Here is a 17987-nt window from a genome sequence, read left to right as displayed (position 1 = left end):
CCCAAAGAAGAATTATCTTAAAGGGAAGATAAGGGAATTGTGGCTGATGAGGGAAGTCAAGGACATATAAAGAGAGAGCATATAAATAGCAAAAATTAGTGGGAATCTAGAGGATTGGAAAGTTTTTAAAAACAACAGAAGGAAACTAAAAAGCAATAAGGAAAGAAAAGATGATATATGAGAGCAAGCTAGCCAATACATGACAAAGTGATAGCAAAAGTGTTTTCAGTAGAATATAAGGAAGAAAAGATAAGTGAGTCCAATCACAAAAAAGAGAACATCTGCAGATGCCAGAAATCCAAGCAATACACACAAAATGCTGAAGGAACCAGGCAGACTAGGCAGCATCTATGAAAATGAATTAACAGTTGATGCTTAGGGTTGAGACCCTTCATCGGGACTGGAAAGAAAGCAATGTTATCCTCACTCCATCTTCCCACTGCCATCAACAGGGATACCATTCCTTTTGTTCTTACCTACCACACCATGAACTGCCACATCCAACACATCATTCTCCACAACTTCCACCACCTTTAATGGGACCCAAAAGACAAGACAACACCATAAGATGTTGGAGCAGAAGTAGGGCATTCGGCCCATCGAGTCTGCTCTGTCATTCAATCATGGGCTGATCCAATTCTTCCAGTCGTCCCCACTCTCCTGCCTTCTCCCATACCCCTTGATGCCCTGGCTAATCAAGACCCTATCTATCTCTGCCTTAAATGCACCCAATGACTTGGCCTCTATAGCCATTTGTGGCAACAAATTCCACAGATTTACTACCCTCTGACTAAAGTAATTTCTCCACGTCTCTGTTCTAAATGGACGTCCTCCAATCCTGAAGTTGTGCTGTCTTGTCCCAGAGACCCCTACCATGGGAAATAACTTTGCCATATCTAATCTGTTCAGGCCTTTTAGCATTCGGAATGTATCTTTGAGATCCCCCCTCATCTCCTGAACTCCAGGGAATACAGCCCAAGAGCTGCCAGATGTTCCTCATATGGAAACCCTTTCATTCCTGGAATCATTCTCGTGAATCTTCTCTGAACCCTCTCCAATGTCAGTATATCCTTTTCAAAATAAGGAGCCCAAAACCGCACACAATACTCCAAGTGTTGTCTCACAAGTTCCTTATAGAGCTTCAACATCACATCCCGCTCTTATACGCTATACCTCTAGAAATGAATGTCAGATTGCATTCACCTTCTTTACCACCAACTCAACCTGGAGTTAACCTGTAGGGTATCCTGCACAAGGACTCCCAAATCTCTTTGCATCTCTGCATTTTGAATTCTCTTCCCATCCAAATAATAGTCTGCCCGTTTATTTCTTCCACCAAAGTGCATAACCATACACTTTCTAACATTGTTTTTCATTTACCACTTCTTTACCCATTCCCCTAAACTCCGTAAGTCTCTCTGCAGGCTCTCTGTTTCCTCAACACTACCCGCTCCTCCACCTATCTTTGTATCATTGGCAAATTTAGCCACAAATCCATTAATCCCATTGTCTAAATCATTGACATACATTGTTAAAAGCAGTGGTCCCAACACTGACCCCTGTGAAACTCCATTGGTAACTGGCAGCCAGCCAGAATAGGATCCCTTTATTCCCACTCTCTGTTTTCTGTTGATCAGCCAATGCTCCACCTATGCTAGTAACTCCCCTGTAATTCCATGGGCTCTTATCTTGCTAAGCAGCCTCATGTGTGGCACCTTGTCAAAGGCCTTCTGAAAATCCAAGTACACCACATCTACTACATCTCCTTTGTCTACCCTGCTTGTAATTTCCTCAAAACATTGCAGTAGGTTAATCAGGCAGGATTTTCCTTTCACAAAACCATGCTGGCTCTGGCCTATCTTGTCATGTACCTTCAGGTATTCCATAATCTCATCCCTAATAATCGATTCCAACAACTTCCCAACCACTGATGTCAGGCTAACAGGTCTATAGTTTCCTTTCTGCTGCCTCCCACCTTTTTTAAATAGCAGAGTAACATTTGCAATTTTCCAGTCATCCAGTACCATGCCAGAAACTATCGATTCTTGAAAGATCATTGTTAATGCCTTTGCAATCTCTCCAGCTACTTCCTTTCCTGCAGAACCCGAGGGTGCATTCCATCAGGACCAGGAGTTTTATCCACCCTCAGACCATTAAGCACCCTGAGCATCTTCTCACTCATAATTTTAACTGCACATACTTCACTTCCCTGACACTCTTGACTGTCTGGTATACTCCAGATGTCTTCTATTGTGAAGACTGATGCAAAATATACATTCAGGTCCTCTGCCATCTCTGCATTTCTCATTACAATATCTCCAATGTCATTTTCTATTGGTCTTATATCTACCTTCAACTCTCTTTTCCCCTTTATATACTTAAAAAAGCTTTTAGTATCTTCTTTGATATTAGTCACCAGCTTCCTTTCATAATTAATCTTTTCCTTCCTAATGCCCTTCTTAGTTTCCTTCTTCAAGTTTTTAAAAGCTTCCCATTCCTCTATCTTGCCACTAGCTCTGGCTTCCTTGTATGCCCTTTCTTTTGCATTTACTTTTGCTCTGGCTTCACTTGTCAGCCACGGTAGTGTCCTTCTAACATTTGAAAATTTTTTCCTATTTGGAATATATCTGTCTTGCATTTCCTTCATTTTTCACAGAAACTCCAGCCATTGCTGCTCTGGTGTCCTTCCTGCTAGTGTCCCTTTCCAGTTAACCTTGGCCAGATCCCCTCTCATGCCATTGTAATTTCTTTTATTCCACTGAAATACCAACACATTGGAATTTAGTTTCTCCTTCTCAAGTTTCAAAGTGAACGTGATCATATTGTGATCACTGTCCCCAAAGGGTTCCTTAACTTTAAGCTCTCTTATGATCTCTGGATCATTGCACAATACCCAATCAAGCACAGCCAATCTCCTAGTGGGCTCAACAACATGTTACAAGGGGGCATTGGGAGCAGAACCAAGTGCAAGACACTAACACTGAGATTGTATAAACTGAACTGTATTTATTGAGAATTACTAGGAAGGCCAGGAATGAGGACAAAATGTCAACATGGACATAAACGCTGGATAACACACTGGTAAAAACTGGATTTGACTTGGACTTAACTTGGATTCGGGACTTGGATCTTGACTCGGACTCGGGACTTGGATCTTGACTCGGACTCAGGATTTGGATCTTGACTCGGACTCAGGATTTGGATCTTGGCTTGGACTCGGGACTTGGATCTTGACTCGGAGTCGGGACTTGGATCTTGACTCGGACTCAAGACTTGGATCTTGACTCGGACTCAAGACTTGGGTCTTGACTCGGACTTGGGACTTGGATCTCAACTTGACTTGAGACTCGGACTTGTCTTGACTAGACTTGGAACTCGGACTTGACTGGACTGGAACACAGACTTGGACAACGAAAAGACAGAATACCTAACTCAGAGCTGCGGCAAAGGGGCTGACCCACTCAGCTGGAGGGACTCGGATAACGAAGAGACAGAATACCCAACTCGGAGCAGTGGTGAACAGCCAGACCCACTCAACTGGACAGGACTTGGACAACTAGGACACAAAACCACACGACAGCAAACAACCAGCAAATCTCAGCCGGCCATGAAAACGACTGAATTCGCTAAGCAGCCACAGGCACCAAAGCAACTTAGAGTCCATGATTCACAACGGCTCTGCTGATGGTCCAGACTTCTCGGCAGCCTGGAGCCTGAATCTGCTGGCCTGGCTTCTGGTGACAAGCTTCCGGTAACCGGCCTCTGGTGACAAGCTTCCGGTAACCGGCCTCTGGTAATGAGCTTCTTGGTGTGAGTTTCTGATGACAGTCCAGCAAAGGAATAGCTGAATCCCGGAGCTATTTATGTTACAGGCTCAAAATGAGGATCAGGAGCCTCAATCAAGGTGCCCAACAGATCACAGGGAACAGGAAATAACTAGAATGCGGAGTCCACAGACCGGACCATGACACAACAAGCTGTTCTAAAAAGCCTTCCCTTAGACATTCTACAAGTTCTCTCTCTTGAGGTCCAGTACTAGTGGTTTTCTTGATCCACTTTCATGTTAAAATCCCCAACGATTATCATGACATTGCCCTTCTGACACGTCTTTTCTATCTCCTGCTGTAATTTGTAATCCACATTCCGGCTGCTGTTTGGAGGCCTGTATACAACTGCCAATAGGGTCCTTTTACCCTTGCCATTTCTTAACTCAACCCATAGACGCTCTGATCGTATGTCATCTCTTTCTAATGATTTAATATTATTTCTTATACACCTACCGTCAAACACATTTTACCTCCCTCCCCTTCCCTCATTCACCACTTTCTGCAGGGATCACTTCCTCATTCAATACCTTGTCCATTTGTCCCTCCCAACTAATCTCCTACCTGGCACTTATATCTGCAGTCAGTAGAAATGATACACCTGTCCATTTGCCTCCTCCTCCATCTCCATTTATTCAAAACAGTCCTCCTAGGCTAGGCAACACTTAGCTGTGAATCTGTTGGGGTCATGTACTGTATCTGGTGCTTCTGATGTGGTCTCCTTTCAATTAGTGAGACATGAGATGGATTGGGGGGCCATATTGTTGAGCAACTCTGCTGCATCTGCAAAAAGCAGACTTTCCCTTTGGCCAAACAGTTTAACTCTATGCCCATTCCCATTCTGCCAATTCAGTCCAGGTTCATGAAAATAATTCCAGGATTGAATTGCTTGTCATATGAAGAGCGTCTGATGGCTCAGTGGCTTTTTTCAATGAGGGGTGACCTCATTGATACCTACCAGCTGGTGAAAAGAAGACTCTAGTATTTATGGTCACTAGATTCTGGAATGGTTCCAGAATTTTGATAGAGTGAATGTGGAAAGGATATTTCCTACAATGGGAGGGTCTAAAAACACAGCCTCAGAACAGAGGGGTGTACTTTTAGAATGGAAATAAGGAGGAATATTTTTAGCTAGGGAGTGGTGAATCTGTGGAATTTGTTGCCACAGGCAGCTGTGGAGGCCAAGTCTTTATGTATATTTAAGGCAGAGGTTGACAGATTCTTGGCATGAATGGGTATGGGAAGAAAGCAGGAGATTGGAGCTGAGAGGAAAATTGGATCAGCCATGATGAAATGGCGGAGAAGACTCATTGGGCCAAATGGCCCAATTCTGTCCCTATATCTTATAGTCTCTTCTGCCATGATGAAGCCAATTTCAGGTTGGAGAAGCAACACCTCATATTCTGTCTAGATAGCCTCCAACCTGATGGCATGAACATTGAATTTTCCAATAACGGGTGATTTTCTCCCTCCCCCTTCCCTCTTCTTCTTTTCCCCAGTTGGGCCTCACACTGCTTCTCCTGCCTATCATCTTCCCCCCTCCAACCCTCCCCTTCCTTCTGATTCACTCTCCTCTCCTATCATCCCTTTGCCTTTTCCACCTATCACCTCCTAACCTCTTACCTCATCCAGCCTCCCTCACCCACATTGCTTTACCTCTCATTTTCTAGCTTGTCCTTCTTCTTATCCCTCCCCCCCCACTTGCTTATTCTGGCATCTTCCTCATTTCTTTCCAGTCCTGATGAAGGGTCTCAGCCCAAAATGTCGACTGTTCGTTCATTTTTTCATTGATAGAGCCTGGCCTTCTGAATTCTTCTAGTTTGTAGGATTTCCAGCATCTGCAGAATCAAGAGTTTATGATCACTAGATTCTGAAATGCTTCTGGAGGACTGAAAAATTGTCACCCCACTATTTAAGAGGGAAGGGAGGCAAAAGGCAAGAAATTATAGATCAGTTAGTTTGACTTCAGTGGCTGGTAAGATATTGGAGTCCATTATTTAGTGTGAAGAATGGGGGTACTTGGAAGTCCACGATAAATAAAAATCAGTAAAGTTTCTGCAAAGGGAAATCTTGCCTAACAAATCTGTTGGAATTCTTTGAGGAAATAACAGGGAGGTAGATAAAGGTGAATCAGTATATGTTGTTTATTTTGATTTTAGAAGGCTTTTGACAAGGTGTCACACTTTAGGCTGCTAAACAAGAACCCAGGAAAGATACTAGCACAGGTAGAAGATTGGCTGACTGTCTGGAGGCAAAGAGTGGGAATAAAGGGATCTTTTTTTGGACTGGCGACTAGTGGTGTTCCACAGGGTCAGTGTTAGGACTGCTTCTACTCATTTTATATGCCAATGATTGAGATAATTGAATTGTGTTTTTAGCCAAGATTGCAGATGATATGAAGATAGTTGGAAGGGTGAGTCTGCAGAAGGATTTAGTCAGATTAGGAGAAGGGGCAAAAAATGGCAGACTGAATACAGTGTAGGGAAATGTAGTGATTGGTCGTGCACTTTGATAGAAGGCATGGGCTATTTCCTAAATGGGCAGAAAATTAAGAAATCAGAGGTGCAAAAGGACTTGAGAGTCCTCGTGAAAAGTTCCCTACAGGTTAACTTGTAGGTTGAGCAGGCGGTAAGGTAGGCGAATACAATGTTATCATTTATTTCGAGAGGTCAAGAATATAAAAGCAAGAATGTAATCATGAGGCTTAATAAGGCATTGGTCAGGCTGCACTTGGAGTATTATGGGCAGTTTTGGGCCCCTTGTCTGAGAAAGGATGTGCTGGCATTGGAGAGGGTCCAGAAGAGGTCCATGTGAATGATGCCAGGAATGAAAGACTCAGCTAGTTAATGAGGAGCGCTTGTTGCTCTCGGCCTGTACTCAATGGAGTTTAGAAGAAAAGGGGGGAGCGTGGGGAACATCTCACAGAAGCCTATCGAATATTGAAAGTCCGAGATAGAGAGGACAAGGAGGAAAGGTAGGGGAGCCTAGGACCAGAGGGCAGAAGCTCAGAATAGAAGGATGTTCTTTCAGAACATAGATGAGGAGGAATTTCTTTCGCCAGAGAGTTGTGAGTCTGGGGAGGCTACATCATTGGAATTATTTAAAGTAGAAATTGATAGTCAGGGTTAGTCAAGATGTTGAAGATAATGAGGAGAAAGCAGAAGAATGGGATTGAGAGAAATAATAAATCGGTCATGATCAGTAGAGCAAACTTAATGGGCCAACTGACTTTGTTTTGCTCCTATATCTTGTTAAATATTATCCAGCCATAATATTTTGGCCAGATTTTGCAATTCACCATCCATAGAGGTTTTCTGAAGTATGAGCCACAGACTTTCCCCTTTTCTAACCTGGCCTTCACTCCTGCCCTATTAATGGGAGTCCCGTTGTCAGATGAGTGAAGCCATCAAACAAACTGAGCAGCCAATCTGACTGAAGAATCCTCAAGGGAATGAGGAATTCAGAGAGCATAACTTTTAATAACATTTTCATAATTTTTCAGAAAATGAAATAAACTGGGCATGTATATGGAATTTAAATAAAACAAATATAATTATAACAAGTCTTTTAAAAAATCATTAGACTTTAACTATCATATTTGAGGAACTAGTACTTCATACAAAAAATAATTTTGCAGAGCCTATGAATTTGTGGAACTGCAGAATGATTACACTTGGCATTAAAACCTCTGTCAACTCTCAACTCAACGAATTGTTAATGTTTTATATAATGTAAACATTGCATAAATCCCCATCATACTTTGTGCACGAAACCACCATGTGTACATGCCCATTAATTACTTGCATATAGAAGTTCTAAGTTTGCAACTTAGAACTTCATAATCCCTAAAAATTCAACGAAGAGTACATCTGTTAAAATAGTGAACTTGATGATATTCTCTCTTCCCAGCCTAGATAAAACTTTTTTTTTTGTGTAGAAATGATGCTAAGTAACTTTTACTTGTCTGAAATTATGTTGCCGTCTGCCTGACTGAGAGATCTGTGAATTAATAACCACAGGTCACAGACCTCTCAATCTGTGAACCAATGTTAATAATTCCTTAAAGCAAGAAAATACCAAATTTCATGATGTTTCTGGCCACTGCTGATCAGATGTAGATATCACCGGTTCTTCTATTTCAACCCTAACTTCCAAAGAGCTTCAGAAATATTTGAACAGTTACCATCAGTCAGGACTGGTATTGTGCAGATCACAGACTCCTGGTTTAAATGATAAATTAACCCCGCAAGAATCTTGCTGCAGAGAAATTGCCTCTTCATTGTAATTGGGCAGTTGGTGAGAAATTTTAATATCACACAACTTTAATTAAAATATTTGATGAAAATGAGGGACCTAGCATCATGGAAGTTTCTGTGTTTGAATGTGTAAGCAAGATATTTATGTATTGTATAAGCCTACCATATCATTTGATGAAGGTGGTATGTAGACTTGTAGACTTGAAGTTGTATTAGAAGAACATTTACTCCCAATTATCTGTGGTAATGTTATCAACATACACTAATAGCTCATAGCTCCAAAGGTTGCCACTCAAGACCTTGATAGATAACTCACTCTATCATAGTAGATTTTATTGGTGTTTTCAGATTTGGCAAAAACTGCCATTTTATTACCAGAACAAGTTCCCATTCAATTCCTGGGTATACATTTTGAACCTGTATGAGAAAACTAATCTGTTTTCCATTTAGAAATTTGAAATGCTCAATAATGCAGCTAGCTACCTTTAGGTCATCAACTTTGTGATCTTAAGTTCAATCTGCAGGTTTACAGTTTTGCTGTTCAACTTTTTTTTTGCACTTTAAACTCACTGGCTGCTTGGTACAGTTGCAAACTAGCTTGTCAGAAGGAAAACTGGTAAGTCATTGATCAAATGTACATTTGCAAGTTCCAGCTTAACAACTTAATCGAGAGTCAGTGGACCTGCAATTTGCACATATCCAAATATAACTAGACACTAGGCTTTGAATTTGTGATGTGATTTTTCTTTCTTTAGGATTTTAAGTGATGCAAAACCTTTCTTTAATTCTGTTCCTTTGTTTAACTTTTATTTAGATTTATAAGCAACCTACTTTTATAGAAAGTTGGAAAAAACTATTTGAAGTCTATTTTTCTTGGAACAGCACCTGCTGAATATTATATCTTATATTTGCATTGCATTTCATATTTTGGTTAATGCATAACTAAAGAGTTAAAACAAACTTAGTAACAGCTGTAAAGTACTGTGGGAAGTGACATATTAGGTAAGAAAGCTTGCACATGGATACTACTTTTAAGGTGAAAAACTGTTTCATGGAGAGGGTTGTCTAAGAGTCATGCTCAGCCAGAAAGTGTCCATGCATTTTTAAAAGGTTCCTTTGTCACAATCTTTGTATTTCAGCAAACAAAGTAAAAACAGCATTTAATCTGTTAGAATAGATTGAAGAATGGCAGCTCGTCCAATCCAGAGCAACGTAGAAAAACTTCCAGACTTTGTCCATATGAATGACCTGGCTTGTGAAATAACTGGAGCAAAGGTAAGCTACATGGCACAAATGAATTTTGGAAGGGCTTAGAGCAGCATGGTAGCATAGTGGTTAGCACCACGTTACAGTACAGGCAACCTGGGTTCAGCTCCTGCCGTTGCCTTTTAGAAGTATGTTCTCTCTGGGACCACGTGTGTTTCCTTTGGACACCCTTGTTTCCTCCCACTGTTCAAAGATATATTGGTAGGTAGATTAATTGGTCATTGTAAATTGTCCCTTGATTAGCTAGGAATAAATCCGGGGATTGGTGGGCGGCATGGCTCAAAGGGCTAGAAGGACCTATTCTGCGCTGTAAGTTTCATTTATATAGATGCTTCCATGTCCTCAATTTCCCAAAGTGATTTAACTGGAACAGTTTGAAAGGGCATTTATTGCTGTATAGAGAAATGGTTCAACTACTTAGCTTAATGTCAGATCAATGAATAAATTTTTAAGTAATATGTTATTAGAACTTTGGATAGGTCAATTTGTGGAATGGAATTTTTAATATTTAAGTATTTTGGTTTAATATCTGATTCAAAAAATAAGCACTTCTGACAATAAAGCAATTTTCTACCAAAATTTGAATTTAGATAAGTGTTAAATTAACATGAGGATCAAACATAAGCCTGAAGCTTTGGCAAATTTGGGCTAAGACAATTAACCTTCTGAGTTTATCTTCACAGGTGCCAATAGATAATCCAATTTATGCTGTGACAATGAGCCCACACAGCAAAGATGAGGAAAAGGCTCTAAGAATGAAGCATGTGTCCTAGAATTAGGCACCCCATATTTTCTGTGAAGTTGTTCTAGATCAATGATAACATTGATAATTATTGACCATATGAAAATTGCCCTGGTGGAATTGGCAGAAACAGAAAAGGAATAAAAATAATGCAGATGTCAGAAGTCAGAAACAAACCCAGAAAATGAGAGAAAAGAAATCTCTGCAGGTTAGGCATGGTCTGTGGAGAAGCAAGCAATCTGTAGGAGACACTCAGAAGGTCAAGTGGCAAGTGGCATCTGTAAGAGGAAAGGAATTGCCGTTGTTTCTAGTCGAAACCCTGCATCAAGTTTCATCAACAGTGAAATGACAACAATTCCTTTCCACCCACAGATTCTGCTTGACCAGCTGAGTTCCTCTAGTGGATTGATTGTTGCTCTAGATTCCAGTACCTTCAATCTTTTGTTTCAGGATCTGAGGAGCTAATGTTTCAGGCTAATAACTTTTCATCTGAATTGATGCTCCGTCAATCATCAGGGAAATGATAACTGAAATTAACAGCAATTTTTTTCAATGTGCACATTCACCATATAACCTACACTGGGTTTCACTCTTCCCAGAACTATTTATAAATGATCTAAATGAGGATAAAACCAATCTTATTCCAGAAAAATGATGATCTTGAATGCCTTTGACTTTACAGCAGATGTTGGCTGAGTATAGTGCCAAGAATTTTAATAAAACCAAAGTCAGTAGACAACAATGGAAAGTTTGCCAATTGATGCATTCAAATGTGATGATAGAGAATGGAAATTCTTGCAGGCTTATATTATTGCTGAAAATTTACAGAATTCATTGCATTTATGTTAATAGACAAATTATTATCAGTAATTATTTACAATAATTGTGTAAAAGGTAATGACTTGCAATGTTTTTTTGCAGAAGAAAGCATGTCACATATGTTTGAGTAGATTTCATTTCTTTTTTTTCTTCTTGATGTCCGCAGTAACTGTTTTTGTCTTTTCTAATGTGAGATCCTTCCACTTGGCACCAACTTCTCTACTTTAAGACATTCCTTATTATCTATCACTCTGCTCAAGCTTTTAGTTATCTGCCTGTGGCTCAGTTTCTTTTTCTGAATAGTTTATTACGTTAAAGATGGTGCATAGACACGGGTTGTTTCTATTGTAATGAACATTTGATGAGTTTATGGTCCCAGTCTCACAAAATCAAGATAACCAGAGTCAGAATGGTACAAATACCATTAATTTCATCGCCAGTTCATTCTACCATTCCCAATGAGTTAGCCTCATACAATGATTGAATTAAATTGTCAATGTTAGATTGAATGGGATTAGTTGGATGGGTAACTGACAGCAGCATGGATTATTGGACAGAATGACATGTTTCTGTGTTGTCTGATTCTAAATTGTTGTCTGACTCTAAATTTCACAAACAGCAAATCAATATATGATCTATAAAATTCCAAGATAATTTGAATGACAAGATTTAGATGAGTTGGCCACAGTTTATACAATATTGCACTACTATGTGTGTTGTTTTGAGATACATTAATGATGTTCTGAGTCCTCAGATCACTCTAAGTTATTGCTGGTGCTTTCATTGTAAAATTATTTCCAGCATAGAAGAAGAGTGAAACTATGTGAGACAGATGCCACACTGAAAGCACCTAATAAATGAAAGTTAACTCCACACATTGTGGTGCTCCTAGCCCATAAGATTATAGGAGTAGAATTAGGCCATTTAGCCCATTGAGTCTGCTCCGCCATTCCATCATGGCTGATCCGCATCCCATTCAAATCCATACACCTACCTTCTTATTGTACTCTTTGCTACCCTGGCAAATCAGAAAATGATCCACTTCTGCCTTAAATATACCTACGGACTTGGCCTCCACAGCTGGTTGTGGCAGAGCATTCCAGAGATTCAACATTCTCTGGCTAAAAAAAATCCTCCTTAACTCTGTTGTAACAGGTCGCCCTTCAATTCTGAGCCTGTGCCCTCTGATTCTGGATACCCACACCATAGGGAACATCCTCTCCACATACACTTTATCTAGTCCTTTCACCATTCTGTATGTTTCAATGAGAACCCCCCACATTCTTCAAGAGTCCATTGATTACAGGCCTAAAGCTGGCAAATGCCCCTCATATGTTAACCCATTCATTCCCAGAATAATCATCATGTACCTCCTCTGGGCTCTCTTCAATGACGATGCATCCTTTTTGAAATATGGGGCCCAAAACTGTTGACAATTCTCCAAGTGGGGCCTGATTTCTTATAAAGCTTCAGCATTATTTCTTTGTTTTTACAATCATATAACCACATAACAATTACAGCATGGAAACAGGCCATCTCGGCCCTTCTAGTCCGTGATGAACGCTTAATCTCACCTAATCCCACTGACCCGCACTCAGCCCATAACCCTCCATTTCTTTCCTGTCCATATACCTATCCAATTTTACTTTAAATGACATTACTGAACCTGCCTCTACAACTTCTACTGGAAGCTCATTCCACACAGCTACCACTCTCTGAGTAAAGAAATTCCCCCTCATGTTACCCTTAAACTTTTGCCCCCTAAGTCTCAACTCATGTCCTCTTGTTTGAATCTCCCCTACTCTCAATGGAAAAAGTCTATCCACGTCAACTCTATCTATCCCCCTCATAATTTTAAATACCTCTATCAAATCCCCCCTCAACCTTCTACGCTCCAAAGAATAAAGACCTAACCTGTTCAACCTTTCCCTGTAACTTAGGTGCTGAAACCCAGGTAACATTCTAGTAACAACACACACAAAATGCTGGTGGAACACAGCAGGCCAGACAGCCGTTCCTCTATCCATGCCAGTATATTTCTTGTAATATCATAGGATTTTATCTTGTTAAGCAGCCTCATGCGTGGTACCTTATCAAATGCCTTCTGAAAATCCAGGTAAATGACATCCACTGCCTCTCCTTTGTCCACCCTGCTTGTAATTTCCTCGAAGAACTGTAACAGATTCGCCAGGCAAGATTTCCCTTTACAAAAACCATGCTGACTTTGACTTATTTTATCATTAATCTCCAAGTACCCCGAAATGTCGTCCTTAATAATGGACTGCAACACTTTCCTTACCACTGAGGTAACATTCTAGTAAATCTTCTCTGTACTCTCTCTATTTTGTTGACATCTTTCCCATAATTCGGTGACCGGAGCTGTGGACAATACTCCAAATTTGGCCTTAACAATGCCTTGTACAATTTTAACATTACATCCCAACTCCTATACTCAATGCTCTGATTTATAAAGGCCAACATACCAAAAGTTGTCTTCACCACCCTATCCACATGAGATTCCACCTTCAGGGAAGTATGCACCATTATTCTAGTCCCCTTGAAATAAATGCCAACATTGCAGTTGCCTTCTTTACCACAGACTCAACCTGTAAATTAACCTTCTGGGAGTCTTTCATTAGGACTCCTAAGTCCCTTTGTACCTCTGATGTTTGAATTTTCTCCCCATTTAGATAATGGTCTCCACTTTTGTTCCTTTTACCAAAATGCATATTCATACATTTCCCAACAATATACTCCATCTGCCACTTTCTTGCCCATTATTCCAATTTGTCTAAGTCCTCTGCAATTGCATTAGTTCCTCAGCACTGCCTACCCTTCCACCTATTTTGTATCATCTGAAAACTTTCCCACAAAGCCATCAATTCCATTATCCACATCACTGACAAATAGTGTGAAAAGCAGTGGTCCCAATGAACACCACTAGTCACTGGCAGCCAACGAGAAAAGTCCCCCTTTATTCCCGCTTGCTGCCTCCTGCCTGTCAGCTGTTCCTCTATCCATGCCAGTATATTTCTCGTAACATCATAGGATTTTATCTTCTTAAGCAGCCTCATGCGTGGTACCTTATCAAATGCCTTCTGAAAATTCAGGTAAATGACATCCACTGCCTCCCCATTGTCCACCCTGCTTGTAACTTCCTCGAAGAACTCTAACAGATTTGTCAGACAAGATTTCCCTTTACAAAAACCATGCTGACTTTGACTTATTTTATCATTAGTCTCCAAGTACCCTGAAACGTCATCCTTAATGATGGACTGCAACATTTCCCTTACCACTGAGGTAAGGCTAACTGGCCAATAAATACCTTTCTTTTGCTTTCCTCCTTTCTTAAAGAGTTGAATGATATTTGCAATTTTCCAGTTCTCTGGAACCATGCCAGAATCAAGTGATTCTTGAAAGATCTTAAGCAATGCATCTGTTATCGCTTCAGCAACATTTTTCAGAACTCTGGGATGTAATCAGTCTGGTCCAGGTGACTTATCCACCTTAAGACCTTTGAGTTTGCCTAGCACTTTTTCCTTTGTAATAGCAATGGCACTCACTCCTGCTCCCTGACATTCACAGACCTCTGGCATGCTCCTAGTGTCTTCCACAGTGAAGACAGAAGCTAAGTACTTGTTCAATTCATCTGCAGTTTCTTTGTTCCCCCATTATTACCTCGCCAACATCATTTTTCAGTGGTTCAATATCAACTCTCACCTCCTTTTTACTCTTTATCCTTTAGCATCCTGCTTTATATTATTGGATAGTTGCCCCTCATATTTCATCTTTTCCCTTCTTATGGCTTTTTAGTTGCCTTTTGTTGGATTTTAAAAGCTTCCCAGTTGTCCAACTTCTCACTCACTTTTGCTACATTATATGTCCTTTCCTTGGCTTTTTTTGAGCCCTCAACTTCTCTTGTCAGCCATGGTTGCCTACCACTGCCATTTGAGAACAACCTATTCTGTAGGACATATCTATCCTGTGCCTTGTGAACTATTCCCAGAAACTTCAGCCATCTCCACTCAGCCACCATCCCCATCAGTATCCTTCTCCAATCCACCTGGGCAAGCTCCTCTCTCATGCCTCTGCAATGTCCTTTATTCCATCGCGATACTGATATATCTGACTTATGCTTCCCCCTCTCAAATTGCAGAATGAATTTAATCACATTATGATCACTAAATCCTAAGGATTCCTTTAAACTCCTAATAGAATCTGGATTATTACACTACACCCAATCTAAGATCACCTTTCCCCTAGCAGCTCATTGTTGTAATGTGAGTGTTATTAACAATAAGTTAATACTAATCGGGAAGCTGTTGGTAACAAGAGATGGGTTCTGGGGTTGGCGGGATTTTATTTCCAGTATGCATTGTATGTAGTTCTAATACCCATGCCGCACGAGGTACCTGTAATCCTCTGTATTGTAAATATCATTTGCCGTCCCTGATAAAGATGTTCTTTTAGCCATGAAATTGTTGAGTGGTCCTGTTGTAAAGTAGAAGTTACCACACTCATGAAACAAGCTGTTCTAAAAACACAGCTCATAGGCATTCAACAAATTCCCCGTCTTGCGATCTGACACCAACCTGATGCTTCCAATTCCCTTACATATTGAAGCCCTCCATTACATGCCCTTTTCAGCTCCCGTTGCAATCTCAACCTCACAACTTGGCTACTATTTGGATGCCTATGTACGATTCCCAAAATGGTTTTTTACCCTCGCAGTTTCTTAACTCCACCCACAAAGATTCAACATTTTCTGACCCTATGACACCTCTTTCTAAAGATGTAATTCCATCTCTTCTCAACAGAGCCACACCATCACCTATGCCTTTCTGCCTCTCCTTTCAATGCAAAGTATATCCTTTGATGTTAAGCTCTTAACTATGATCTGCTTTTTCATGACTCAGTGATGCCCACACCATCATACCCTTTAATTTCTAATTGCAGCACAAGTTCATCCACCTTATTCTGAATGCTACATGCATTTAAATACAGCACCTTCAGTCCTGCATTCTTCACCCTTGTAAACGTTGCCTCTGTAGTACATTTTAATTCCTTGCACTGTTTGCATTTGTACCCAATCATTGGCTTGTCCTTCCTTACACTCATGTTACAACATCATCTACTTGTAAACCTGCTGGCTCATCCTCAGCTCTATCATGCTGATTCCCATCCCCCTGCTGTAGTAGTTTAAACCATTATTTTAGCCTGAATTCTAACCCAAACCCTAACCCTTTTCAATTCTCTTTCACATTTGTTGTGCTTTTTCCTTTCTTTATTTTGGTTTGTTTAATTTGCACCGCTAACTTCAAGACACTAGTCTACATGTGACCTTTTCCAAGACTCTCCCAGAAAGTTCTAGTGCTTATAATGAGAGCAGCCTGGAATGGGGACCCAGGAGACTGCAGATGCAGAAATATGGAGTAACCACCAGTCTACTGATGGATCTCAATGGATTGAGTAGCATCTATGGGAGGCAAGGCATTGCTGACAAGCACTACAAATGAAACATCAATATTTAATTGCTGCTTGACTTGTTGAGTCCCTCTAGCTGATTGTTTGTTACATTCTGCAGGGACTCTGGCAGATACTTCCCACCACCTACAGGAAAATGCCTTTCCCTGTTCAGTCTCTTCCCTTGTTGATAGATTTAAAAATAATCTATCTACACTAGGGACAAATTCGCTATTTCAACCTTTCTGTCTTCCAGGTCCTATTTGCAACAGATGATTGGTTTGCAGCTGCAGAGAATCTTTTGAAGGTAAGTGAAAAAGCACGGAACATATTGGTTTATTTTACAGGTGCTGAAATGGCTGTACATTGAAGTAATCCGTTTACTCCTTGTGCCCTGCATTACAATAAGATAGTAAATCATAGAAGTAGAATTCAGCCATTTGGACCAGCAAGTCTGCTCTGCCTTTCGATCATGGCTGATTTATTATCTGTCCTGCTCTCTCCCCATAAACTTTGACACCCTAAATAATCAACAACCTGTCAACCTTCAATTCCAATGACATGGCCTCCATAGCCTTCTACGGCAATTAATTTCACGGATTCACCACCCGCTATCAAAAAAAAATTCCTCCTCAGCTCTGTTCTGAAGGAACATCCTTCTATACTGAAGCTGTGCTGTCTGATTTTAGACCCTCCCATTATTGGAAATACAATCTCCATTTCCACTCTGTATAGGCTTTTCAATATTCCGTAGGTTTCAATGAGATTTCTCCTCATTCTTCTAGACTACAGTGAATACAGGCCCAAAGCCATCAAATGTTCCTAATACATTAACCTTTTATTCCAGGGATCTTTCTAGTTAACCTCCTCTGGACCCTCTCCAATTCTAACACTTCCTTTCTTCAATACATGACTTAAACTACTCACAACTCTCCAAATGTCATCTGACCAATTCTTTATAAAGCCTCAGCATTACATCCTTGCTTTTATATTCTAGGCCTCTGGAAGTGAATACTGCCTTCCTTACTAAACATTTAGCCTACAAGTTAACCTTTGGAGAACCGGCAGTAGGATTTCCACATCCCTTTGAACTTCCAATTTCTAAATTTGCTCCCTGATTAGAAAATAGTTTATGGCTTTATTCCTTTGGCCATAAGAATTCACTGTATTCAATCTGGAAGTGCAAATTCACCCTGCAGATCAACGACAGTGAGACCAACCTTCCCGATAGGCTGAATTCCTTCTATGCACAATTTGATGCAATGAGTGACATAACTTTCATTGACATTCTGAATGTTAAAAGGCCTGAACAGATTACATATGGCAAAGTTATTTCCCATGGTAGGGGTGTCTAGGACAAGAGGGCACAACTTCAAGATTGAAGGATGTCCATTTAGAACAGAGATGTGGAGAAATAACTTCAGTCAGAAGGTATTAAATCTGTGGAATTTGTTACCATGAGCGGCTGTGGAGGCCAAGTCGTTGGGTGCATTTAAGGCAGAGATAGATGGGTTCATGATTAGCCAGGGCATCAAGAGGTGTGGGGATGACTGGAAAAATTGGATCAGCCCATGATTGAATGGCGGTGCAAACTCAATGGGCTGAAGGCCTACTTCT

At 40.5% G+C, this 17987-nt stretch overlaps 1 protein-coding gene across 6 annotated transcripts in view; it reads left to right on the top strand.

Annotated features, from left to right (window-relative positions):
• The first annotated feature begins 7939 nt into the window (after window positions 1–7939).
• The window catches only part of allc (allantoicase), a 48890-nt gene continuing 38842 nt past the window's right edge, over window positions 7940–17987 (top strand). Inside the window, exons 1-3 of one of the 6 annotated variants that reach the window (XM_059981981.1) lie at window positions 7940–8120; window positions 9258–9355; window positions 16627–16677. In XM_059981981.1, coding sequence (XP_059837964.1) covers window positions 9266–9355; window positions 16627–16677 — 141 coding nt within the window. In that variant the 5' untranslated portion in view covers window positions 7940–8120; window positions 9258–9265. The other 5 variants (XM_059981980.1, XM_059981976.1, XM_059981978.1 and 2 more) reach the window with 5 other exon arrangements.

This window comes from Hypanus sabinus, chromosome 10 (assembly GCF_030144855.1).
Source record: "Hypanus sabinus isolate sHypSab1 chromosome 10, sHypSab1.hap1, whole genome shotgun sequence".
Lineage (NCBI taxonomy): Eukaryota > Metazoa > Chordata > Chondrichthyes > Myliobatiformes > Dasyatidae > Hypanus > Hypanus sabinus.
This window is presented reverse-complemented; position numbering and strand designations above follow the sequence as displayed.